Source organism: Crocodylus siamensis, chromosome 5, assembly GCF_052110815.1.
Source record: "Crocodylus siamensis isolate JL-2025a chromosome 5, ASM5211081v1, whole genome shotgun sequence".
NCBI lineage: Eukaryota > Metazoa > Chordata > Crocodylia > Crocodylidae > Crocodylus > Crocodylus siamensis.
Genome location: NC_143399.1, coordinates 183504021 through 183521440, shown reverse-complemented (window position 1 = coordinate 183521440; position 17420 = coordinate 183504021). Strand labels below are relative to the sequence as shown.

General features: G+C 45.0%; 1 protein-coding gene and 1 non-coding gene across 7 annotated transcripts in view; one reads left to right on the top strand and one right to left on the bottom strand.

The window, feature by feature from the left end:
- Nucleotides 1–70: 70 nt before the first annotated feature.
- The window catches only part of MASTL (microtubule associated serine/threonine kinase like), a 32677-nt gene continuing 15327 nt past the window's right edge, over nt 71–17420 (top strand). For 3 of the 6 annotated variants that reach the window (XR_016442338.1, XM_090047406.1, XM_090047402.1), the window contains exons 1-6: nt 71–597; nt 10649–10786; nt 12891–13030; nt 13951–14039; nt 16446–16552; nt 17230–17371. Coding sequence is in view for 5 of the 6 variants with exons in the window: in XM_090047406.1 (XP_089903532.1) it covers nt 445–597; nt 10649–10786; nt 12891–13030; nt 13951–14039; nt 16446–16552; nt 17230–17371 (769 nt within the window). In the remaining variant the exon portion in view is untranslated. Of the gene's footprint in view, nt 598–6464; nt 6564–10648; nt 10787–12890; nt 13031–13950; nt 14040–16445; nt 16553–17229; nt 17372–17420 lie in introns of all 6 variants that reach the window. The other 3 variants (XM_090047403.1, XM_090047405.1, XM_090047404.1) reach the window with 3 other exon arrangements.
- LOC149865014 (U2 spliceosomal RNA) lies at nt 7927–8119 on the bottom strand. The gene has a single exon (XR_016442783.1). It is a non-coding gene; the product is annotated as a U2 spliceosomal RNA (small nuclear RNA).

The window sequence follows — 17420 nt, the reverse complement described above, 5'->3', positions numbered from 1 at the left end:
CGCGCCTGAGCGTGTTGCGTATGTCACTGCTGCGGGAGGCTGTCACGTGGGCGGCTCTTGGGGAAGGGGGAAATGTGTGGCAGCTGGACACGAGCTTCCGGGCTAGCGCAACTGCGGCCCCCCCTTCCTCCGGCTGCGGAAGCCGCAAGGTGCCGGATGCAGGGCACGTGCAGCCTCGGGCGGCGCCTGTCCTGGGGTTGGGGGGGCGTACACGTGGGTGTAAGGAACATGGATAGCAAGGGGCCGGCGATGCCGCCCCTAGGCAGCTGAGCGCCGCGCGCATGCGCACCACGTTTCCCGTGCTCGTAGGAGCGCTCGCGGGGTTTGGCGGCACTCGGCCTTTCGTGGCCGTTGGCCGAAGGCGTCATTGGGGCGGGGCTTAGCTTTGAATTGGCGCGGGCTGCGGCTGCCAGCAGCAGCGCAGTGACCGGGCAGGGTCGGGCCATGGGCACGCCGGAGGCACAGGGAGGCGCGAGGAGCATCTCGGTGCCGCGACCGCCTTCCATCGAGGACTTCACCATCGTGAAGCCCATCAGCCGCGGCGCCTTCGGGAAGGTGTACCTGGGCCGCAAGGGCGGCCGGCTCTACGCTGTCAAGGTGAGCGATGGCCGGACCCGGCCTGGGGCGTCCGTGGGGAGGACGGAAACGCCTTGGACACGCTGTTCAGTGCTGCGGGTGACGTAATGCTCATATTAGTGCTGTCATTTCGACCCCTGGACGGTGCACGCTCAGTTCAACGTGTACGATCATTTTTGCGGCAGCTGCTTGATGCAAGTCACTCTCGGACAGTCTTAACCGACTTCTGGGTTTGCTTCAGCACTTTCTTACCACGGCTTGCATCAAAACAAAAAATGCTTCAACTTTAACCGGGTTCTTACTCACTCGCTGGTGAGTTATACTGAGCAGTATAAAGTAAATAAGAAGAAGACTTGTTTGCACAGTTGTTTGCATAACTCTTGGGTGTATTAGGGTTCACATATTTCCATATCCAAAAAAGAGGACACCTGTCATGCCCTACCCCTGGGCAGGGATAGGATGGGGGGGTGGCATGGTGCCCTGTCCCTGCCCATTCTGTTGCCCCTCATTGCCAAGCCACAGGCCCCTGAGCTGTGCTGCTGCCTCTCACTCCTGACCCACTGACCCCAGCCCTGCCAGTGCCCCTCACTCCGAAACCACAGTACTCTTGCCCCTCAGGCCATGATGGTGCCCCTCACTCTGCTGGTGGGAGCAGGGGCAAGGTGATCCGAGGCAGCAGGGAGCACCACATGGGTCTGCACGTACCAACACAGCTGCAGGATGGTGTCATACAGCACCCTAAGCTTCCTGGAGGCCCTTCCAAGGGTGATGTGGGGACTGTGCACTGCTGACTGGTGTTGTCCTGGCTGTAGGCAGTCCCTGGCTAGGAGGATGCTCTCCCACAATTAAGAGACTGGTCTTGAAGTGACTTAAGAGTCCAAACCTTGGACTTTTAAGTCCACAGCCCCATACATGGGATTTGCAGGGATTTTGACAGGGGTGGGGGCAACCAGCCTACCTGGATTCCTCTCGTTTTCCTTCCTCCCTTCTCTCTTGTCTGGTTTGTGGGTGAGGTGCTTGGCCTCCCAACCACCTACCACATGATTGAGGTTGTGGTGGTGTTGGAGCTGGTCAGCAGCCAGTTCCTCCCAGCTCTTGGCATGGACATCTATTTCCTTGAGGTCGCCTTCAGTGTGTCCTCATACTTTTTCCTCTGGCTACTGTGAGATCTCCAGCCATTGCTGGAGCACTTGTTTTGGGAGTGAAGAAGTTGGGCATCATCTGCACACGATGTTGGGGCTTGAGGATCCTTAAGTGCTGTTAACTCTGCTTAGGGGACCAAACCATTCCTTGGGCTGGGGGGAAGGTCAGGAACAAACCATTCTCCTCACTGCGCCTGAGCGTGTTGCATGTGTCACTGCTGCGGGAGCACCAGATTCACCAGGTAAATTCAGTAGTTTCACTTTGGAGTCCATGGCTTAAAAACATTGGGCCCTGCGCTGCTTCTGAGCTCTTTGCAACAGAGGAATTGGGGTTTTTTTGACTAGAGAAAAAAAAGAGGAAGTGAAAACAAAAAGTTGGCATTTTCAGAGGGAAGCCTTGAGTTGAACCAGGAGCGCTTTTGGTTTAAAAGGTGGAGAATCACTGATTTAAGTGTCCCCTATGACAATAATGAATAGAGCTTTGCTTCTACTTAAAATAAAAGTAAAAAGTCAGTTTAAATCATGTTTACATCAGAATAGGTAGTAAAATGAGAACCTGCCATGTTTTTGTTTCTGTATAGCAATCTTTATAGTCAGTCATCTATCTGGGCCCTCAGCACAGCTAGGGGAGAGAGAAACTTTCTCAAAGGGAAGTGTAAATGTGAAGCCACAGTTCAGCTGGGTGCAGGGGTGGTTTTCCTCATTTATACTGATTGGATCTTACATTGCCAAGTGCTGCTCTAATCAGCTGACAGAATATGGAGAGTATGATTTTTGCAGTGCTGAGAAATCAGCATCCAAGACAGAACCTTCTGAAATGAAGCTTTTGGGAGAGACCATCTTTGCTGATGAAATATATAGAGAAACCATCATTGTTATCGCTTTGTTTAGGCTGCTCATGAATGTAGTAGTGTTCAGCTTTCAATTAAAAAACAAACTGAAAAGCATATAAATGATTATTCATTGTATGAACACATGACACTTAGAGTGGTTTAATTGTGGCTTAAATCTGAAGCAGATGCAAGGCTGTTTAACTGGTTTAGAGCCACCTAGAATGGTTCAAAAATGTAGTTGGAAAATCAAGCACTACTTTGAACTGCTTCACTTTGATTTGCTTCAGTGTTACTTATGAACACCAAGCCTTCCCTGTTTTCTATCTTGTTGGTCCTCCAGGCATTGCACACTGCATTCTTCCTGCCCAGCACCCCCACCCCCAATTACTGCAGTTTGGCTGCTCTGATACAGAGTCAGAACTCTGTTACCTGCTTTTGTTGGTACTATTTACTGTTGCCCTGCTCTTTTATCCATAAAAGCTAAATTTCTTATAAATATCTGTGTCCTTACTCCCTACTGGACATCATGCATGCCTAGCTCTTGGGAACCCAAAAGCATGGGTGCAAGTTCATAGATTCATATTCATAGATTGTAAGGCTGGAAAGGACCTTGGAAGAATTGGGTCCAGCCCCCTGCACCTAGCAGGAAAGAACTGGGGGTCAGGTGACCCCAGCACTAGTCTCGTGAAGATTTCCATGGTAGGTGATTGCACCACCTCTGGAGGGAGCTTATTCCATAGTATGGACACTTTGACTGTGAAGAAATTTTTTCTAATGTTGAGCCTGAATCAGTCTTCCAGGAGTTTGTGGACGTTACTCCTAGTTTTCCCCTTGGGTGCCCTGGTGAACAGTTGCTCTCCAAGCCCATGATGTACTCCCCTAGTGTAGCAGTAAGCTGCTGTCAGGTCCCCTTTCAGCCTTCTTTTCTTCAGGCTGAAGAGTCCCAGATCCCTCAGTCTTTTCATGGCAAGCCATACAAGGAAGACTGATTATACAGGTGGCTCTTCTTTGAACTCTCTCAAGCTTGTCTGTGTCCTTGTTAAAGTGCAATGCCCAGAACTGGATGCAGTATTCCAGCTGCGGTCTCACCAATGCTGAGCAGAGCGGAAGAATCACCTCCTCGGTTTTGCTGGAGATGCATCAATTGATCCATACTTGTAGTCTTCCAGAGTATTATTTGCCCTACTGGCTACAGCATTGCACTGCTGGCTCATATTCATACCGTCTACCCTCAGGTCCCTTTCATTTGTGGTGCTAGTCAGTTTGGTGCTGCTATGCCTGTAGGTATGTTGGGAGTTGCTTGTCCTGAGGTGCAGCATTTTACATTTCTCGATGTTGAACTTCATCAGGTTCCGATCTGCCCAATTTGCTTGCCTGTCCAGGTCCGCCTGTATCTAGCCTATCTTCAAGTGTGACCACACTCCCCCATAACTTGGTGTTGTCTGCAAATTTGGCCAGTGAGCTCTTCACCCCCACGTCCAAATTGTTAATAAAGATGTTAAAGTACTGGACCAAGCACCAACCCCTGTGGGACACTGCTGCCCACTTCTCACCAGGATGACACAGATTCGTTCACTCTCTGGGTCCTATCCTGTAGCCAGTTTCTTACCCACCTGACTGTCTCAGAGTTAAGCCCACAATCCTCCGATTTCCTCACAAGGCCATTGTGGGATACTAGGCCCAAAGGCCTTTTGGAAGTTCACTAACCCCACAACATCCCTCCCAGTTCAAGCAAGCATACTGCAGGTTTAGATTAACTGCAGGCTGTTGAAGTTTACTGAATTCATGTTTAGGAAAGAAGCAAAGCAGAAAAGTTAAAATGCCCTCAGCCCCGAAAGCATGGGTGCAAGCACTCCCTCCCATACATTAACTGCAATGAATGCTGGGGTTGGAGCCACAGCACTTCACATGCTTGTGAAACAATTCCCATTTGATAGTGTTTTGCAATGGTTGCATTGCTATGTCCGCAGCTGGTATGTTGATGAATCATCCTTACGTATAGAATGATTTCTTTACCTTGGGCCCTGATCTGAAATCTCTTCTGCTTTAATGTGGTTGCACTGAAATCAGAGAGCTATATTTGGGACTAGGCATTTAACTTGATAGCTTACATGTTCATGATGTCCTTAAATCCAATAATGTGTTTAGATTTTCTGTATTGTAGCTAGTGTAAATCATTCAGTAAAAGCCTCTACCTTGAATTTGTTGTTAGGGAATATCAAACATTTGATATTTTTCATTGCTGAAGCATTTTGTTTGGTGCCTTAGCTTTGCAATGACTTATCCTTCTTGATACAAAGTGAATGCAAAATGGATTTATTTCTAAGGTGTACTTGAACCATTTCCAAACTAGTCAGCCTTAAGTCTACACTGTCTTGTTTCACACATGGATTGACCTGTCTTGCTGTATGCGTTCCTTCAGCTGCTCTAGTCAACTTAATGGGATGTAATATCTGTTTAACAGCTGGTGGGCAGCCAGGGGTGTGTCTTTTTAGTTCCAAGCAACAGTCCTGTCCTCAATACTTGTGCCTAGCTTTTTCAAAGATCCTGGACTTGATTGCCTTGTTTTGAGTGTTCCAAGTCCAGTCCCATCTCATTGGCAAGCAGACCTCTAGAGGGCACTGCCATTGGAAATAGAGGGGGACACCTCTGAAAGTTAATGCAGTGCTGTGTCAAAGTGAATGAACCCAGAGAAGGCATCTACAAAGACCAGAACAGGACCTGGTAGTGCTTCTCTTCTCTGCCTATGCTGTAAACTAAATTAGTAAGAAGTGTCATCAGGGAACCCAGATGTCCTGGATAGCCATCAAGACTTTACTGCAAGATCCCAACAAACTGGGAATAATACCCTTATACCAGGGGGTCTGACAGGAGAACTGCCAATACAGGCAAGAATGACAGCTGTTGATGATGCATAAGGACCTAGCTGTCAACAGCTGTCCTGAAGCCACTCAGCAAGCGTCCTATCAACCCTGCTGAAAACTATTGTTATCCTTAGGGTTGCAGTGCCAATAAATATTATGTGCTGTATTGCAATAGATCTGCAGTCATGTATTTAAACCACCACTTTTGGGTATTGGTTGTTTGACACTGTTGGGTGGACCTAGGGACCTCTTAAGAGTATAAGAGCTGCTGTATTGAGTTAGACCAAAGGGCCATCTAGTAGATGCTCAAGATGTGTACAGGAAAAGGAGAGGGTGGTTGGAGGTGCAGAGTGATCTGTCCCATGTCGCACTCTCCTAAGCACAAGCAGTCACAGATTTAGAGGTGTCCTAAGTCTGAATATACATCCCTAACTGGTATGGTGAGTAGCCCTTGCTAGACCTGGCCTCCATGAATTTGGACTCTTCTATGCTCTTTGGCCTCCACAATGTCCTGTGGCAACAAATATGTTGCAGACGCATAACTTCCTTTTGCTTGTTTTAATTTGCCTGATTATTTCAGTGCGTGTCTCTTAGTTCTTGTCTTGCTTTCTGCTTGGTATTAACTGCCCCTCTCCCAGTTTGCCCTTTATGATGGAGAGTAAAACATTTGATACTGTTATATTTCTACAGTATCAAGTCTCACCAATATCATAAAAAGCTATTAGTTTTCATGTTCATATCCTTTCCCCCTCCTCCTTTACAAAGCTGCTTGCTTCTTGCACTCTCATCTCTCAAAATGGAATATGCAGGCACTTGAAAGTAAATGATTCCATTTCTTATACAGGACCAACAGTCCACTGCTTTTCCCCAAGATATAGGGGGTTGTGGAGAATTAAACTGGGAAATGGCTATCCATCTTGAAGGAACCAAGGGCAGCAGCTGAAAATGACGTGTCAAAGTTGTGGGGGAAAAAATATTTTACCTTTATGAAGACTACAAGTATGGAATGAGACAACAAGTAATTGCATTTTTTTTTTAATTTTCTTCAGCTCCTCTAGCTGGGCAAAGGCGGAATGTCAAGGAGCTGCACTATGAAATACTCAGTTCATAGCAGAGGACCATGAAGTTATACTTTAATTGTTTAATGGGTAAGCCCAGTGATCACTGGTTAGCTTACCAGTTATTGTTTAGCACAGGCCAGAATGCAGTCTGTCAGGGAAGCCATGCAGTGCCCCAGCAGGAACTGGAAGGCATCGGGGAAGGGCCAGGGAGGACTAGTACCCATAGCCAGAGGTTAAAGAGAATTGATTCATCAATAAGCAATGAGCTGCTCCTTCACAGGTGGCCCCACTCAACCCCTTCCTCCCTCCCTTCAGTTTGGCTGTGTTGTCAGGTTGGCTTGCCACTCACTTCCGCCTTGTCCTCTTGACAGGGGTCAAAGCAGCTCCTGGCAGCAGTGGTGTCTGAACTGCTATGTTATCTCAAGCTAGGGACAGAAGTTGCACATAAAGACATTTAAGTGATCAGAAACTGGTTTAGACCTGTAACAGAAGTTAAGTGCACATAAACAAGTTTCAAAATGGCTGAAACTGGTTGAAGATAAACCTGGTTGAATGTAGTATATCATACTTAACTGATTTGGGTCAAACTAGTTTATGGAACTTCTCTCCCAGACCCCTTCCTGGTTTATGTTAAATCAGAGTCCCCCAGCATCCCAGCATGCTCTGCAGCCCTGGACTGGGTTGGGCTCTCTGCTCCAGAGAGCAGGGCTGGCCCCACCCCTCTGCTCTCTAGCTGGAGCCGAGGCTGGGGGGTAGCCAGACACCAGCCTGCCATGGCACCTGAGGCAAAGGGAGCAGGGAGGGGGATTTATTTCCACACCCCCTCCCCCTTCTCACTGGGGGGCTGCAGCTGGTGTCTGCCTGGCCAGTGGTGTACAGACATTCCCCATGTAGCAGTCTGTCGGGCATCCCCCCGCTTTCTGCTTGAGCAGTGGTTAGGGTGTATGGCCAGCGCCATCCACAGCCTGAAGCAAAGCAGGAGAGGGAGTGGGGTTTAATATCTCACCCCCCCTGCCCCCCCCAACCAGGGCCTGCCTGGCCAGGGCAGAGCAGCCCCTGTCAGGCATCCCCTCCAGGGTCAGGGGTAGGGCTAGAGTCAGCCCACATGGCCCCGTGGTCCGCCTACCTTGCCTGTAGCTGGGGCTGTAGGACTGAGCCAGCCCAACCTGCAGACGCTGCTGAGAGCAGACATGGAGGGGCCAGCCTGGGCTGGTTTGTGGGGGCTGGGCCCTTCCCAGCAGACTGCAGCTCAGGCGGGGCAGTGGGAGCTATGCAGCCAGATTGCTCCTGGCTCCCTATGCTGAGACCAGGTGGGGCTGTCATGGAGCTGCAGCAGGCTGGGGAAGTGGCAGGGCTGGCCTGGGCCAGGCCATAGGGGAAGGACCCTTCCTAGCTGCTGCAGCTCCATGACAGCTCAGTCTAGCAGCATTTTTTTTTTTTTCTTTTTCTGTTTTTTTGCACCGGTCCTGGAAGCACTGCAATACCAGGTCAATGCATGGAGTGGATGGAGCACGCTTCGGTTCCACCACCCAATACCAAAAAGAATCTGCTCAATATAGACCTCCTATGGAGGACATATCAGAGACAATTACCCTGGGAAAACCACCTTCCAGATCATGGTGTCTCCCCTGCCAGGTAAGTATAGCAGCATGGGTGGGGATGACCCAGCAGCAGGCTGCCTGGGTCAGCTCGGAGGCACCGGCAGGTCTTGAGCCTGGCAGCTGCACCACAAGCTGTGCTCTGGCCAGAACCAGTGGGTCTGTTCTGCCTCCCCCCCTCCAGCTGTTGCTGCCACCCCTGCCCCTGCCATGCTGCTCTGGGTGGGTTGGAAGCTTCAGCACAGTGGCTTCTGCCCAGTGCATGGAGTTCTGGCTCCAGCTTTCAGCCACGTTCTACCTGCTCCACCCACAGGGGCTGCTCCATCGCATTGGGCAAGCGGACCAGATGAAAGGCAGCTGGAGCTGGAGCCAGATCTCCATGTGCTGGGCTGAAGCTTCCACCCACCCAGAGCAGTGCTGCATGGCATGGCAGGAGCAGGAATTGCAGCTGGAGGCAAGGGGAGCAAAATAGCCCTGCGGGTCCTCATTTTCTGATGAGTGAAAGTCTATGCATTTGTTCTAGCAAATACAAGTTTCTTTGCATCATAGAAATTTACAAGCCACCCAGCACTAATACAGATGTATTTTCTGTGGTGATGAACCAGACCTTGCAGCACCAAGGAGAAATTCCTTCTTTGTTGATGAAACTGTTCTGCTGTGGGAGAGGCAAAGAATAAGCAGCTGGGTCCTGTCAATGGCCCTGATGCATTTTGGGAATTCCATACCTTCAAAACAATCAAGTCTCCTGTATGCAAGCTCTTTAACACAGCACAAAACACCCTCCTCCTAGTATCACAAAACCAGAACCAAAATGAGTACTTACTGACTAATCTGTGGTGATTGTGGTGCCTTTGTTCTAAAGTTTTGCTGCCCTTGTTGCTCATCCCAGTCTTGCAGTGTAATCCCCTCCTATTAGGCAGTGCTCCACTGGATAAGGGACCCACAGGTCTTTCTATAGAAGTCATTACTTGACTTTATTCTCTTTGTTAATGGGGGTGAGAGGAAATAAACCATGCTGCCATGGCATTAACAGCTGTATAAAACCAAGAGTCAAATCATTTCATTATGTGAGTTAAATGCATAGTGTATTAATTAATGACTTGCAGGATCATGGTGCTCAGCATTGTTTCCTTTTACTTCAATGACAGTTTTTATTGGTGCTGTCAAAATTAATTGATTCAAGAAGAATTGAGAAGCTTTTAGTATAATTCCAGTACTTTCTGGCATACATCCTGAACACATGGTGTGAAAAATCAGCGTAAAGCAAAGTAACACAACAGTCCACCATTAACTATTATTTTGAGTGCCTAGAAGCTAATGCAAACTAATGTAGAGCTGTGTGGATCCAAGGATTAACAAGGAAAGTGCCATCACACAGCAGTGTGCATAGATTTCATTTTGTTACAACTAAACTTACTGCATTCAGAGTAAACCAGAACAATTGCTGTAGCACCACTAGCAGATTAAACCTAAAAGTATGTTAGTCCCAATATGATTAACACCTTGTAAGTGGTCTTTGGTGGACAATAACAATAGGTGGCACAACCAACAGACGTGTTTGATTCAAAATGGTATTGTTACTAAAGGTCACAACTAAAAGATTTTTTTTTTTTTCTATTGTGAGTTGCTTAAATTTACTAAGGCTTTTCCCTCTGCTCCCCTGAGGGGACCAGTACTTGCTAGGTAACTTGATTGTGAATTTGACGTAACTGTTTTTCTTGTATAAGCAGAAATTAGTCACTCTTAAGTATTTAACTATATTATAGTTTAATGGCATTCAGAGTGCTACCTTGTATTGGAAGATAAAATTAAAAGCACATTTTTTTTGTAATAAGTAGTCTTGCACACAAAAAAAATGGTGCCATAAAAGCAATCTTTAGAATTCATTGAAGCCACTTAAACACAGGATTCATTGGTTATGCAAGCTGAAAAATGTTTGGGTTTTCCAAAGAATCTTCGTTCTAACTAACCTATGCCATATGTTTTTGAGAAGTATAGTCTTATTGATCTTGCCTCCTTTTGAAAAAATAATTATGCACAAAAATTCTATTAAGACACCTTTTATTAAAACATTAAATTAGGAAACTGGTTAAGGCATTCCAGGCAGTATCTGTTGTGCTTCTCAGAGTTTTAAAATTATTCCTGATCATGATTCTTTAATAAACTTACTCTTGTAATAGTTATGTTTGTGTTAAGTCTGTTGCTTCCATATGGTGGGCAGATATTGGTGAACAGCACTTAAGATTCTTTTGGCACGTGCAATAACATTTATATGCAATTTGTTTCTTGGATTATTAATAAACTAATTTGAGAAACGAATATATAAATAATTTTTTAATATTGCAGAATTACTTTTTGCCTCTCAGATAGGTGTCCATGTACAAAACCATACTTCCCTTGCCAGCATGAGGGTAATCTATACAATGTAGTTTTAGCTGTTCTAATGGAGCATGGGCTTCAGTGAGTTGGCAAAGAGTTAATGTAGGAAACTAACTCTTCTCATTTGTGCTGTTGCAATGCATGTGTTCTTAAGATGAGTATTATCCTGAATTAATGTCTACTTTGTTTTTTCAGGTAGTCAAAAAAGCAGATATGATCAATAAAAACATGGTTCACCAGGTCCAGGCAGAGAGAGATGCTTTGGCTCTCAGCAAAAGCCCCTTTGTTGTGCACTTATATTACTCACTTCAGTCAGCTAATAACATCTACTTGGTGAGTAAATAAAGGGCTATGGAGTTTTACTGTAGTCTTGAAAATATAGTGCAGAATTAATTAAAGAAATTACTGTTTGAAAATATCTTCTGGCAATAAGGGATTAACTTTTTCATCCAAAATGAGTTCTTAACCAAAATATTTGGGTGGGATTACTATCTTCTTTTCCCTTTTTAACTCCTCCCTTGTATTTATATTCCAGTCCCCCTTTCCCTTCTCCCTCCCCATCAATGCTATATTTCTAGACAATTAACCTGGTTAAAAATGCCTAGCATTGTTTTTGGTGCAAAATGAAAATAAAGAAAAATGTATGTGATCAGTCTGCGGAATTTGCAACTGTGTGCACATGGAAAAACATGTATAGATCACTGATGAGAAAATGTATATGGTTTTTGTGCTAGTGTTTCAGGTGCATGGAGTAAGATGGGCTATATGAGAAGTAGATGTGTGTGTATGTCCCCACATTGCCCTAGATTCATCCTCAGACTAACTTCTAGATCACTGTATTGCTCTGATGTTGCCAAGGCAATATGAAGCCCAAATTTTTAGACTGTGAATAGAAACATTGCAATGTCTAGAGAAATTGTCAATTCAGAACGTGTAGATTTCTGAACATCCCCACTCAGTTCTGAATATTTCATAGAATCATAGAAGTCAGGTCGGAAGGGACCTTGTAGATCTTCAAGTCTGACCCCCCGCCTGGGCAGGAGAAAAGACTGGACTCAAATGAGTCCAGCCAGGTTGTCATCAAGCCTCTTCTTAAAGATCCCCAGGGTAGGAGCCAGCACCACTTCCCTTGGAAGTTGGTTCCAGCTCCTAGCCCCCTAACTGTGAAGTAGTTCTTGCGGATGTCTAATCTAAATCTACTCTCCAATAATTTGTGTCCATTGTTCCTTGTCATGCCAGGGGGCGCTAGGGGAAACAGCGTCTCCCCTAAACCCTTCTGGTCCCCCCTAGTGAGTTTATAGACAGTCACCAGGTCCCTCCTCAGCCTTCTCTTGTGAAGGCTGAACAGGTTTAGGTCCTGCAGTCTTTCAATGTAAGGTCTGCCCTGTAGTCCCCGGATCATGCGGGTGGCCCTCCTCTGGACCCTTTCAGTGTTGTCCGTATCCCGCCTGAAATGGGGCGCACAGAACTGGATGCAGTACTCCAGCTGTGGCCTGACCAGCATCGCATAGAGGGGGAGGATCACCTCCTTGGCTCTACTTGAGATGCACCTGTGGATGCACGACAAGGTCCAGTTAGCCCTGCCAACCGTGACCTCGCATTGTCGGCCCATGTTCATCTTGGAGTCAATAATGACTCCAAGATCCCTTTCTGCCTCTGTGCTCTCGAGAAGGGAGTTTCCCATTCTATGAGTGTGCTGCTGGTTTCTACTGCCTAAGTGCAGCACCCTGCACTTGTCAGTGTTGAAATGCATCCTGTTTACATCAGCCCACTCCTGTAACCTATCCAGGTCTTGTTGCAGTCTTTCCCTCCCTATTAGCATGCTCACTTCACCCCAAATTTTGGTATCATCAGCGAATTTAAACAGGTTGCAATTCACCCCGTCCAAATTGCTGATGAAGAAACTGAACAGCGCAGGCCCCAGAACCGAGCCCTGGGGGACTCCGCTGCCCACTTCCCCCCAGGTTGAATATGACCCATCCACCACCACCCTCTGAGTATGACCCTGGAGCCAATCTGCAATCCATCTGACTGTGTAGGCATCAATGCCACTTGATCATGCAATTAGCATAGTTGGTCTACATTATATTATAAGTTGTTGAAAAGCTGATCTCAGAAGGTAGATTGGGCATACAAATTTAAAAAATCCTGCACACACATGAGTTCTGTATCTGAGGAATGCTTAATTGTCCTTGTTGCCACCTGGAGTCTTAACCGTTTGTAAATAGAAAGAGAAGTCATTAAATATTGCTGATGTAACCAATCTTGGAAATAGTTTAAGTTACCGCAAGAAAGCTACTTACTAATCTTACTCCTTGCAAAATGTTTGTTTTTTAAAGAAAAAAATGTGATTCAAAGTCGTGTGCAGCTTTAGATTAATAATTTGGGATACTGAAAAATATTTTGGATTAAAAAATGAAACCTTTCAATGTGGCAGGTGATGGAATACCTTATTGGTGGAGATGTCAAATCTCTTCTCCACATATATGGATATTTTGATGAAGAAATGGCAGTAAAGTATATTTCTGAAGCAGCCCTGGCTCTTGATTACCTTCACAGGCATGGGATAATCCATAGGTAAAGCCCACTGTGTAGATTTATCATTTGGGGGTGGCGGGTTGGTTTTATTTCCATGGGAAGTTTTAAAACTGGGTGTGGTATAAGAATGCAGAAAAGTTATGTAGTTTCATAGATTTCATAGACATCAGGGCCAGAAGGGACCTCGGGAGATCGAGTCCAGCCCCCTGCTCAAAGGGCAGGAAGTCAGCTGGGGTCATAGGATCCCAGCAAGATAAGTTTCCTTGGTGTTTAAAGACTGACATAATATCTTTATTTTTAGAGATTTGTTAACTTTAGCCTTGCAAGCTGGTAAGGCAGGAGGAGAGAGGGAGACAGACAAAAGGGTCTGTAATCATTAAGGAATAAAATCCAGAATTCTTTTTTTGAGTACATGGATCCCTGTGCAGAGTGACTGAACCCCATGAGAGTGATCCCAGAGTCATTTAGCCAGAGGCCGGTCGTTTGCTTTGCATGTTCTATATCCTTCCCTCCCACAAAGGGTCCCAACCACCACTCATTTTTGTGAGAGAGAGCTACAGGGTTCATCTCCTTCCTCATTTTATTTTAGATAGTTCAGGCTACCTTTACCCTGGAGCTTGTTCTTGGTAGAATGCCAGTTCTCAGTGTGAATTTTACTTTGGGGTGGGGAGGGAAGCAAGGCAAGGAGGATAGAGAACACACTCAGATTTTGAGACATGGAAGTCTTGTGCCATGTATGGTGGCATAGTGTGGTGTCTGATATGTACTTTATGGCACTTATTTCTGGTATTTGACATTTCTATAATCTGCATTAAGCAAGGATGGTCTCCTTTTATTGATTACAGAGAACTAAAAATATCTTTATCTTTGGTTTTGAGTTCTTTTTTCTGCTTATTGCAATCTCCTCTTTCTCTGTAATGCTAATTTGACCAACATTATTCCATTATCTCCATCTTCAGGGACCTGAAGCCAGATAACATGCTGATTTCCAATGAAGGCCACGTAAAATTGACAGACTTTGGCCTCTCCAGGGTTACTCTGAACAGAGGTGAGATGCATAAAAATAGGGTGTTGCCCAAGTAGTATGTTTTAGTACAGAGGTGCTCAACCCTTGGCCCACAGGCCAGATCAGAATCCAGTCCATGGGGCTTCCCAGTTAGTGGCTGACTGCCACTCCCCTGTTGTCAAATTTCAAGACCTGAGGAGAGCCCTACAGACAGTTGAGCATAGCTGGATTGAGTGCACGGAGCCAGCTGGAGCAGTGTAGGACTGTGCAGGGCTGAGTGGGCCCAACTGGGACTGTGGGGTGGTGCAGAGCTGAGTGGGGCCGACTGGGGCAGAGCCAAGCAGAGTGGTGCAGAGAGGCACAGGGCCAAACAAGTCCAGGTGGAGGCAGCACAAGCCTGATCCTAACATGCAGGGCCTGATCTGGCCATGGGGCCAAAAGATTGAGCACCATTATTCTAGTATGCTTCTGAAAATTATTTCACATTCCAATGACACATGGGAGCCCTAAATAAAATCAGGGTCTCAGGGAGCAGGGTACTGTACAAATATACCCCACTGTAACTAGCACTGCACCACATGCTAGTCAAACAGCAAAAGGTTTTGTTGAAAGCAACAGTATTTCCTTACTTAGTTTTATGAATGGGGAATGTTTTCTCTCTAAAGCATTGTGTACACAGATGGTGTTATATATATATTCCAGTAATTATTCTATGCTTAACTTAAATTGTTAATGTTAATTTGAAAGGAACATGTCTTGATGCATCTAACCTAGTTCTAAAGTGGGGTCTCTTATAGATTTTATAGAGTACATAGACATTAGGGACTGGAAGGGGCATGAGATCATTGGGTCCAGGCCCCCACCATAGGTGGGAAGTCAGCTGGGATCAAGTGACCCCAGCAAGAAATAAATCCAGCTGCTTTTTGAAGGAGTCCAGAGTAGGTGCTTGCACCACCTCTAGGGGGAGTTTGTTCGAGACCCTGGACACATGCACCATAAAGAATTTTTTTATTATATCCAGTCTAAATAGGCCTTCCAGGAGTTTATGGCTATTGGACCTTGTTATCCCTTGGGGAGCTCTGGTGAACAGATGTTCTCCCAGGTTCTGAGGTACCCCTGTTTATGAAGTTGTAGGCTGCCACTAAGTCCCCCCCAAGCCCTTTCTTCTCCAGACTGAAGAGTCCCAAGTCCCTCAGCCTCTCCTCGAGTGGCCTTCCCTCCAAGCCTTGGATCATAAGAGTGGCTCTCCTATGGATGGCCCAAGCTGCTTCCTCTTATGTACTTATTATTTCTTAGATGAAGCTATTCTTTCAGGTGATATAGTTTTCTTTTACAACCTTAAATACTGTATATTGCTAGTCAGCCATATATGCCAGGCAGACCATGATAAGTACACAGTAAACTGCACAGCATACCACATAGCTCAACACTGCATAATAAAGATGCTACGGGTTGCCTGTGTTAATAGATAATTTAATACGTTTTTGACAGTCTTGTCTTCCACACAGTATTGTACCATTGTCAGTAGAATTACTGTAAATACAGAAGAATAAAAAATGTCTAGAAGATGCATGCCTTTAAGATTATAGGAAAACTTTGCATGCTGTATGTGTAAAATAGGCTGTAATTTTAACTGATTCCCTTTAAATGTGCACCCAGTAATGGTGTTAGGTTGTACGTACAAACTTTATTTTCTATCTTTCCAGTACTTAACTGTAACCTGAATGTTCTTGTCATAGAAAACTTTTTCAGATTTGCTGGGTTTTTATTAAAGGCAGGAATTCCTATCTTCCTCCAGTCTTTCCTCCCAGAGACCCATACTTTACAAGCTTAATGGGAAACTACTTACTAATGGTGGTAGTCTAGCATTATTAAAACTACTTGTATTTAAGTACAAGGTACTGAAGTACAGCACACTGGTTGGAGTAGTGTGTCCAAACCCCACCCCCACACACACACACAATGCTGCCCCACCTCATAATTCCTAGGATCTTTAATTATTATCCATCATGATTTTGTATGCATATGCACCCCTTCCCCCCCGTTGCGTTGTTATAAACATTTGCTTGTAGTTTTGACAACTGTGTAGTATAGTATTAAGAAGCTGAAAACAAAAGTCTTCAGGTTTGTTTATTTTTTATAATAAGAAATGCAAAATATTATCAGTACAGTGAAATTTAAAGTGGGCTTTTAAATATCTTATTAGTAATGCAAGTCATGCTGTGGCATAGGTAAGAATATATGGAGTATGAAAAAAATTAAATGGAGTATCTATTAATTTGGTATGTAGTGGCCTCTACTGGTACATATCCTCAGTACATCAACTAGGCTAAACATTTCTTTTTATTGCTCTTGCATATTAGGTTGGTAAATGATCAAAATATTTAATTTATTGGACAGCAAAACTAAAGTCTGACCTTCTGGAGTAATTTGTTATTCTTTCTATAGAGATAAACATGATGGATATCCTTACTACACCATCCATGGCAAAGCCGAAGCAAGACTATTCACGTACTCCAGGACAAGTGTTGTCTCTCATCAGTTCTCTGGGTTTTGTAAGTAATTTAGAATTTTGGGGTATTTACACGCATGCAGGGAGGCTGTAATTCCAGCGTGTTGGAGCAGACTCAATTAATCAAGTTTGCTGGAGCGTGGAAATTACCATGGTCAAGCAGCCCCCAGCATCATGTGTAACAGCGACCTCATGCTGAAAAATGGTGGCGGGACGCTTTGAACTAAAGCTCGTTTGAGTAATGTTTGCCAAGCTTTAGTTTAAAGTGCCCTGCTGCCATTTTTCAGCATGGGAGACACTGATACGCAGGATGCTTTGAGTGCTTTCAATTAGCATGGCTCTCAGAGCTGTGCTAATTAAAGTCTGTCCCCCGTCTGCCTTCTGGAGCACATCTATAAATGTCCTTGGTTTTCTCTAAGTGTTTTAGATTTAAGGCAATGAGAGAAACTAAATAACACTGGAGTAATGAGGTTTTCTTTGCATGTCACCTAAGCATGGCCAGGATTTCTTTTAACTGGATTTCTAGTGTCTGTGTGTTCTAGAAGTAACCTTGGACTTTTATCCAAAATAATGAATGTGTTTCTTAAAAGTGTGGAGTGAAACTTCAGTTGAGCTGCAGTTATAATTCAGCTGAGTATAAATAATTATATTTACAGTCACAGATGCTTTCTTTGTACAGATGTTTTTAATTTTTTTAAATAAAGTCTATGCTTTTGATAGTACACCCCGATTGGAGGCAAGATGCAAGGACCTACATCAAGTCCCATGTCTGACACTTCACAACTTTCTCAAGGATTAGTTTCTTCCACTTCTGTGGGTCAAAAGGAATATACCCCTGTTTCGAGTAAACAGTTAAAGTTATGTAAGTACAGCATACAATGTTCTGAGCAACACTATCAATGTAAAAGATT